Raw genomic sequence first — 9413 nt, forward strand, 5'->3', positions numbered from 1 at the left:
ATGACATACCGAACCACTTTGGACCTGCTCTTTAAATCACATCACTCTCTTCCCAACTACAACTGTGTTATCCAGAATAATGTAATAGGAGTCATTGGGGGACTTGGCTCTGATACTACCTGGTGCATGGCAAATGTGTTAGGCCTTTACAAGATTCCACAGGTAGATTATGGGTTTTGGAAAATGAAGATTTTGTACCATAATTCACTGTTTCCTTGCAGTAGGAATCTACTAATTCATAAATATGGAGTGTCTAAATGGAAGAAGGAAAAGGAGCTGTAATATGTGGATATATTTGGGGTGGGAGCAGCATAGTATGCATATCCAACAATGTGTGTAAGAAGGGTGATGTGTATTTAATAGATTTAATGGAAGATTGTTGCAAAGGTGCCAGGTTTGTAAATGAGGCACCTAGATGGGTCCATATTACCTCAATCCTGAAAGGAGTCCACTTGCCTACTTGTGAGCTACCAATCTCAATTTATGGCATTGATACTGGTGTACAAAGGCATAAATAACTCGGGACACATTAACTAAGAATGTTCCTATGAAATTCCCTTCCTGGGGAAGAATGATGTTATTCAGCACTGTTCACTTTCAGAGGCTAATTACAAACACTGTTTTCTTGCTATTGTTCTGTCATTTGGCATTTCAGAGAGAGAGATAGGGGTGCCAGTATTATGCTGTCGCTGCATTGCTGGATTTCATTACAGTTGTTTTGAGTTTTGCTGAAAATGGTTGGTATGGTATTTTTGTATTTTAGTGGTATTTTATATGACGTGGTTTATTGTGGCCAGAGAACAATAACATATATAATCTTATGGGTATCTTCAGGATTTCCGAATACAGTGGTACCTCAGGTTACAGACGCTTCAGGTTACAGACTCTGCTAGCCTGGAAATAGTACCTGGGGTTAAGAACTTTGCTTCAGGATGAGAACAGAAATTGTGCAGCAGCAGTGGAAGGCCCCATTAGCTAAAGTGGTATCTCACGTTAAGAACAGTTTCAGGTTAAGAACGGACCTCCAGAACGAATTAAGTTCTTAACCAGAGGTACCACTGTAGATCTTCCTGGATGAGCTCTTAGTAGATGGAGTATCAGCCTCTCTCTACAGTCACTATAAAGGTTACAGAGCAAAAGAACATGATCAACAGTTTCTGTTGCTCCACCTCCACCTTGGAATTTGGCTCAATCCACATAGCAGTACATTTAATTGAACAATGATAAATGCTGCTCTCTATCAATGTGTACAAGCATGAAGCTGTAGTGATGCCATAACAATATTAACAATACTAAATATCTACAGAAACAATTGAGCCAGGTTCTCTGTGGTTTTTATATATAAATTGAGGTTGCTGCTCTCCCTAAATTAAGCACATTTCGGGTATATAGGATTTCTATTTATATTCAAAGAAATTGGAATAGCACGAGTTCTTGTTTCCATTTGGAAAGTGTTGGCTTTTCTCTTTTTCAGATTTCATATGGCTCATTTGAACCATCCATAAATGATCAAACCAAGTTCCCTTCCTTTTACCGCATGGTCCCCAATGAAGGCCTTCAGTATCAGGGAATTATCCAGTTACTTCTGCATTTCAGGTGGAAATGGGTTGGGCTCATCACTCCAGCTAATGATGCTGGAGAGCGCTTCTTACAGACCATTGAACCAATGCTTTTCAAGAATGGAATCTGTTCAGAATTCACAGAGCGAGTTGAACCAAATATGCGTTATTCTGATAACATGGTAGAAATGATGGGTGAAAAAAGGGTTCTGTTACCAAATTTCATGAAGAGCAAAGCCAACGCAGTTCTTGTATATGGAGACAGTCTATCTATTATATGGTTGTCAAGTGCTATAAAGGCAATGGAGGTAGCTCAGCTACTATTTTCTCCTAAGAAGTCACGTGTAGGAAAAGTATGGATTACAACAGCCCAAATTGATTTCATATTATATGTCCTTCAAAAATATGTTGGCATTAATACACAAATGTTCCATGGTGCTATCTCCTTTGCGATTCAATCCAAGGAGATTCACGACTTTCAAGACTTTCTTCAGGAGATACATCCTCATTGGACAGACACAGATGGTTTTATCAAAGATTTCTGGGAACATGCATTCGATTGCTTATTTTCAAACGCCAGTGTCTTAAAAGAAACAAGTGTCGCATGTAGTGGAGAGGAAATGCTGGAGAGCCTTCCGGCACCAGTTTTTGAAATGAGCATGACTGGTCACAGCTACAGTATCTATAATGCTGTCTATGCTTTGGCACATGCCTTGAATAGCATGCACTTGGCTGGAGCTGTCCGCAAAGGAAGAGATGCTGGGGGGAGACTTGCCCTGCAATATGTAGAACCTTGGCAGGTAGGGTTTCCTGTTACAAAGTGTTCATTTTGCAAATTGTCTAGTGTTGTGTGCTGTGCTGATTTGTTATGTGAGCTAGTGTTTAATTATAAGTAAAGAAATAAAAAAATAAAGCTAAAAACAAACCTTAAGGAATGTTATTGTCACAAATGTGGGAATTAGGATATTTTTTTTAAAATACATATACCGAATGAAAAAATTGATAAGTGGGATGCCACAGGAAACTGTCCTGGGCCTGTTGTTGTTCAACGTCTTTATAAATGACTTGGACGAAGGAGGATGTTCATCAAATTTGCAGATGACACCTATCTGGGAGGGGTAGCTAATGCCACAGAAGACAGAATCAAGAGTAAATGTGTTCTTAACAGATTGAAGAACTGGGCCCAAACTAACAAAATGAGTTTCAACAGGGGCAAATATAAGGTTCTGCACTTAGACAGGAAGAACCAGCTGCACAAATATAAGATGGGGGACACCTGTACATGTGAAAAGGATCTAGGAATATTATGGACCACAAGGATAACATGAATCAACAGTGTGGTGCAGCAAAAAAAAACCAAAAAAAAACCTGACGCTATTCTAGGCTACATCAGCAGGTGTATAGGGAAGAAATGGTACCACTCTATTCTGCCTTGGTCAAACCACACCTGGAGTACTGTGTCCAGTTCAAATAAACACATTTCCAGTTCATGTCTTCCAGCCACAAGTTCAGCGCCTTCTCTGCCTTCACCAAAGCCTTGTCCTGCACCTTGCTGTCATCTTTGCAGTCAGTGCTGGACTTGCTGACACACAGCCCCATGGATCTCCTTCTCATGCACCTTGATGGCATGGATACTGGATTTGCTGTGGCCAAATTTGCATATCCCCAGCACACACAGACATGCCATCCCACAAGCAGTCAAGTGCAGCTAACATCTCTTCCAGTGTAGGAACCACCTTCCGCTTCTTTGGTTTCTCAGCAGCTAATGGTGATGACAATGATGGCTTGTGTTTGGGGACTATTCTGCAGTCTGAAGTTCTGCCAACCACCTTCTCCACATTACAAACCCCTCAGTTGTCTCTCCAACTCCTTAGCAAGTCTCTCCTCCAATTGCCCTCACCAACTCCCTCTTGCACACTCTATACTCCTCTGTTGTCACTACACACAGACACTCAAGCCTTTCTAGCCTCTGCATATCACCCTCTTGAATTGCATCTTCAGCACTCCAACCTCCTCCATTGTCTCCAAACCCCTACGGAAGTCTCTCTGACTTCCTCCGATGACTCCCCAACCACCTCTTCTGCACCCAAACACCATTATGAAAGCTGCTAAGGACTGCTGGCCATTTTTTCCTGCTCTCCGACTCACTCACTCACTCCCCGCTTCATTCCATTTTCTTATTTTTTTTCCATGTGCACACCATTTTAAAACAAATATTTTTCGCCAGACACATGAAGCTGCAAGTGTGTATGTTAAATAAGTGTAAGTGGGAGTTAACAGGTATTAATTCTTAAAGTACAGGTAAGTAACAGCAGCTATCCAAAGAGTTAGAGTTACCTACGACTGTCCCAAAAATTCAACTGCCAGAAGTTAGACCATTTTTTTTTTTAATTGGAGGGCGGTGTGCATGGCGCTATCAGAAATCCTAACCATATTTGAGTGGGGTGTGTGTGTAGAATTTTTTTAAGAAATGTGTATGGGAGCTTGCCTACTAATTTCCCCACTTGGTTTATGTCGCGGTCACTCTGACCTGCACATCACCCCCCGGACGTTTGACGGTCTATTGGTGATGTGCCTACGGCAAACAAATACGTTCAGTCACTCACACACCTCAGACCAGGATATCTTAAAATAAAACAAGATAGTTTATTTGAATGTTCTTATGCGTATTGGTTACTGTACAAAGCTTAAACGGTTTCAAATAACAGATGGTTCCTATACCGGCCTAATACCTCTAAATCTGAATTACCGGCCTATTACCTCTAAATATAACTACTAATATTTATCACTAATCTCATCACACTGTATCCTGTCTGTCTATCTCCCTGTTTAACAACCACCTCAATAGTAACCAGTTCTTATCTTCACACCAACTCTAACCTGACTGACTTCAACCAACAACTCCCTTCAACAACCACTGACTCCAGGGTTGGGGTTTTTATATTCCCCCAGAGCCCTCCCCCTTGGGTTCTTAGGGTTCTAACAGGGTTAACCCTCTACAGCCTGGCTAATTTTTAAACTGATCGCCACAGTTTCTCTTAACAGCATGAATTTGTCAAGTGAAGTGCTTGTCAAACTGTCTCAAATTATACCCTTGCAACATTCTGTAGTTTGTCAGTGCCTGTTGGCGTGTTCATGGAAATGCTTTATAGACCTTCCAATTCTCTTTCCACCTAGCTCCACTCATTCCTGCAGAGAATCTCATTCAACAACAGTGCTGGGGATGAAATCACATTAAATGAACACGGAGAATTAACAGCTGGCTTCGATATTACAAATTTAGTCACTTTCCGAAATGGATCATATGTCAGGGTCAAAGTGGGGAGGTTGGATCCTCAGGCCCCTCCTGGCAAAGAGCTCACCATTAATGAAGACAGAATCAAATGGCACAGGCGCTTCACTAAGGTATGGAAATAAATGCACAGTGGCTGAAATGCCATAATAAGTGGTAACCCACAAAATGGGTAGCAACAAAAGCACTTCACGCGTTATTAACTTTGATATTCACTATTAAAATATAGGCTTAAAAAAGAGGATTCCCTATCTAGATGGATAGTACTTGGTTGGATGGATGGTTGTATGGTTGGTTGGATGGTTGTATGGTTGGATGGATGGTTGGATGGTTGGAGGGATGGTTGGTTTGATGGTTGGATGGATGGTTGGATGGTTGGATGGTTGGATGGTTGGATGGTTGGTTGGATGGATGGTGGGATGGTTGGATGGTGGGATGGTGGGATGGTTGGATGGTGGGACGGTGGGATGGTTGAATGGTGGGATGGTTGGATGGTTGAATGGTGGGATGGTTGGATGGTGGGATGGTGGGATGGTGGGATGGTGGGGTGGCTGGGTGGCTGGGTGGCTGGATGGCTGGATGGTTGGCATCCGTCTGTCTCAGAAGACAATGGAGAAGTGCACCTTTGGGGCTGAGGTCAAACTTTTGGAAGGTTACAGCACCAGCTGTGGCTGTAGAGACCAATGTGGGTGAGATATTCTATTTGAATGACTTTTCCTGTATGTTAGCACCTTCAGCTTCTGAGGCCCTCTTTCTTGGTCTGCTGTTTTGTTGGTGGCACTTTTCTTGCACATGATATTATATTGCATGTAATACTGACATTATAAGCCATCAAGGAGAAAACATCATCCTTTAAGAAATGCTGTAAGGTCTACCAATACATGAACAGGTGACCCACAATACCAAAAAGAGCAACATGCACAGAAAACATCTCACACAAATGAGGACCAATGACTACCAGAGAGTCTACAATTGTCCAGCATTCTTGATTGTGAAATTCCTGAAGCAAAGGCTAAGCTAGCTGTATCATTGTTTGGGCTGAGAATGAACATTATAATCTTCTTGAGTTTGTATGATTCTAAGTTCAGGATATATACATCTTGAGACAGTTGTAGCTGGTGAATAAGCACTCCTTGGCACCAAAAAGAAACGTAGAAACTCCTGCTTCAGAATGAGTGCAACCCCTCCCATAACAAGTTTTGCACATAAAAGTTTTGCAGCTTGGCTCCATAACCATGGGTGCCCAGGGCTGTGGGTGTCGTGCAGTGTGAATAGCCCTGGCACCAAATTTTGTGGGTGCCCAGCCCCTTCAAGGGGAATTTTGTGGGTGCTTTCCAGCCTACAGATGACACTGTGTTCCAGATCCTAGGATATGATTCTGAAGAGTTTCATACAGATGATAAATGGCAACAAAGGACACAATGGGTCCTAAAGGGACACCAAAGCCCAAAAGCCATAGAGTGGTTCCCTAGTACTTGTTTCTCAGAGTGACCCTGCAGGTAGGAACAGAACCAGTGTAACGGGGTACCTTTAATTCCCCTCTCCTTGAGTCACAACAAAGAGCATATATAAAATCCTTATAAGGAAAATGCAGTTAGGTTGTGAGGTGAGACAAGACTGAATTCTGGTGCAGCTGTAAGGGTGGATGGTCTAGGTATGAATGTTGCAGTTTTCTTGAGTTTGTATAATGCTTAGAGGAGCAGCTCTTTACCGCACCGTATGTGACATCTGTGCGCATATGGAAGATATATTTCACACTATTAGTCCTCGTATTTACTGTTAAATCACCTGATATTGGATACTAGATAAATCCCCAAAACGTTTATCTCTACCTACCTCTTTGGATAGGTGCCACCCCCTTCAATATGTAATGACATCTGCCATTCTGGATACGGGAAGAAAAAGAAGGAGGGGAAGAAGTTTTGCTGCTATGATTGTGATCCATGTCCAGAAGGAATGATCTCAAATGAGAAAGGTGGACAATGTCATCTTAAGACAATACCAAACAATGCAATTTATTTTAGTAAGATCTGGGTTCTTCAGCAATTTTGTTGTCATTAATCTGCTGGAGGAGGGAAGGCTTAAAATATGGTGTGCTGTGTTTTCTCATTGTTTATAGATAACATCAATATAATTTTATCTTTAAAACATCTTGAAGAAAATATTTTAAAATGTGAGGTAATATATTTTACCTCCAACTTTTATAAAGTCTTGGGGGGAATAGAAGCGGTATTTTCTCCTCTAAGAACAAGGTTGTTTGAGGAGAGGGTGAAATTCTCATTAGACTCACCTTTCTGGGCCTCAGAGATTTCAGCTGTAATGTACTCTTCATTTTTCTATGGAGTATATGATTTTAGGGAAAAGGAGGGAGGGGTTTTCCTTCATGGAAAAAAAATCCAGATTGAATACATGAGCTTTATTTTTTCTTAATCTAAGGCGGTGGTTCCCAATTAGTGGTCTGTGAACCCCATGGGGTCACGTAACCAACACATAGTGTCTGTGGCACCATATGCACAATAAAAACTACTAGAGATATACCAAAATTCTCAAAAGTAGGGGGTCCATGTTTGACTTTTGAAAAACAGGGGGTCCACAGTACTTAGCTAATTAGGAACCACTGATCTAGGGCAAAAGCATTTGGGCTGGAAGTTTTGAAACATTTTGAAATGGAAAACATAATGTTGGATGGACTAATGATGAGGAAATTCTTAAGAATACTATTGGTTGCTTCAAATTGTCATGCATTGTTTGTTTGTTTTCAGAAATGGAAACATGTGTCAGTTGCCCAGCAGATCAATATCCAAACAAAGACCAGAATCTATGCATTCCTAAGATACCAAACTTCTTAGCTTTTGATGAAACGTTGGCCATTGTTTCAGCTACCTTGGCACTTTTATTCTCTCTGATCACAATTCTGGTGCTCAGCATCTTCATTAAGCATCGGGATACAGCCATCGTCAAAGCCAACAACAGAAGCCTCACCTATATTCTTCTCATCTCCCTCTTCCTGTGTTTCCTCTGCTCTTTGTTGTTCATTGGAAAACCTAATAAGGTGACCTGCCTTCTCCGACAAAACGCTTTTGGCATTGTCTTCTCTGTGGCCCTCTCCACCATCTTAGCCAAAACTATACTGGTGGTTTTGGCATTCATGGCTACCAAACCAGGATCCAGTATCAGGAGATGGGTAGGCAAAGAACTGGCTTATTCCATAGTCTTTTCCTCCTCTATGGTTCAAGTAGGAATCTGTGCCTTCTGGCTTGGAACCTCTCCTCCTTTCCCAGATTTGGACGTGCACTCAATGAATGAAGAAATTGTAGTGTTATGTAATGAAGGATCAGCCATCATGTTCTATTGTGTTTTGGGCTACATGGGCTTCCTGGCCACTGTCAGTTTCACTGTGGCCTTTTTAGCCAGGAAGTTGCCTGACAGTTTCAATGAAGCCAAGTTCATCACCTTCAGCATGCTGGTCTTCTGCAGTGTTTGGTTCTCCTTTATTCCCACATACCTGAGCACCAGAGGAAAATACATGGTGGCTGTGGAGATCTTCTCCATTTTGGCTTCCAGTACTGGTTTGCTGGCTTGCCTCTTTTTACCTAAATGCTACGTTATTGTGGTGAGACCTGACCTGAACAACAGAGAGCAGCTGACACACAAAAAAGTATAAATGACAGAATAATTTGTGGTTCTGTTGGATCAAGCTATGTGGATTTGCTTGTGGGTATCATTTTCCCTGTATCTTTCTCAGCAGGAAATTACCAGAAATTTTTATTCCCCTCCCTACCTTCTCCTGCATCTCTATAGGTGTCCCACATTTCTGCTCAAGGGGCTCTGTCTTTCCTGGGCAAGTCTGGGGCGAACATAGGTAGTTGCAGAGAGAGGAGAGGGAGAGAAACACAGGACTATTGCCTAATACTGAGAGCAGTTGCCTATCTAGAAGGATTGTGCATTGGATTTGGCAGTCCTGAGCCAAGTTCGGTCTATTTGGAAGGAGTATGGCATCAGTCAAGACGAATTGGAGCAGCTATGGATTAACTTAGATGCCCTGGATTAAGTTAGATGTGCTGGTTAACTTAGATGCCCCAGAATTGTCTGTAGTTGTCTGCCAGTGAATCAAGCAGGAAGTGTACACAGGCATCAGGCTGGAAAACTTTGACATGGTCTAGCCCTAACTGGACTCTGGATGTGTCTTCCCAGGAAAATGTAGGAGACTCAATGCTTGATTCTGCTTCTCACCTGATGCCCCACCCCACAGCAACCCTGCCTTCATGCAACAGCTATTAAGGAGAGAGAGAGGGCTCCTGTATCGTGCTTAATCAATAACAGCTTCCCCACAAATAAGTTGTTTGCAAAGGACCACCCTTCAGAATTGAAACACCTCCTCAGCTCTCAATCCTGAATAGGAAAGAGATGCAAACTCTCCCCCACCCATCCCCCTCCCAGCCATATGTTTAATTAAAGCTTTCCCCACAAATTAAGCATTAGGTCAGTTCTTGAACTAAATCAGGACTAGATCTGAGATAGTGCCAGAGGAGTTTCCTCAGGCCTTGCTGAGTGATCATGGT

At 42.1% G+C, this 9413-nt stretch overlaps 2 protein-coding genes across 2 annotated transcripts; both read left to right on the forward strand.

Moving 5' to 3' along the window:
- LOC118078241 (vomeronasal type-2 receptor 26-like) lies at positions 1–4927 on the forward strand. The gene is made up of 3 exons (XM_088655303.1): positions 1–162; positions 1475–2371; positions 4871–4927. The coding sequence occupies exons 1-3, from the start codon at positions 1–3 to the stop codon at positions 4925–4927; spliced, it is 1116 nt and encodes a 371-aa protein (XP_088511429.1).
- Positions 4928–7615: 2688 nt separating this feature from the next.
- Positions 7616–8515, forward strand: LOC148684049 (vomeronasal type-2 receptor 26-like). Its single transcript, XM_088654787.1, has one exon. The coding sequence runs from the start codon at positions 7616–7618 to the stop codon at positions 8513–8515; it is 900 nt and encodes a 299-aa protein (XP_088510913.1).
- The last annotated feature ends 898 nt before the right edge of the window (positions 8516–9413 follow it).

The sequence above is a fragment of the Zootoca vivipara genome, chromosome 12, assembly GCF_965207765.1.
Source record: "Zootoca vivipara chromosome 12, rZooViv2.hap1.1, whole genome shotgun sequence".
In the NCBI taxonomy this organism is placed as follows: Eukaryota; Metazoa; Chordata; class Lepidosauria; order Squamata; family Lacertidae; genus Zootoca; species Zootoca vivipara.

Coding starts and splice junctions, on each gene's coding strand:
- LOC118078241 (XM_088655303.1), top strand. CDS start 1: ATGACATACCGAACCACTTTGGACCTGCTCTTTAAATCACATCACTCT. Junction 163..1,474: donor GCCTTTACAAGATTCCACAG/GTAGATTATGGG, acceptor TCTCTTTTTCAG/ATTTCATATGGCTCATTTGA. Junction 2,372..4,870: donor CTTGGCAGGTAGGGTTTCCT/GTTACAAAGTGT, acceptor ATCATATGTCAG/GGTCAAAGTGGGGAGGTTGG.
- LOC148684049 (XM_088654787.1), top strand. CDS start 7,616: ATGGAAACATGTGTCAGTTGCCCAGCAGATCAATATCCAAACAAAGAC.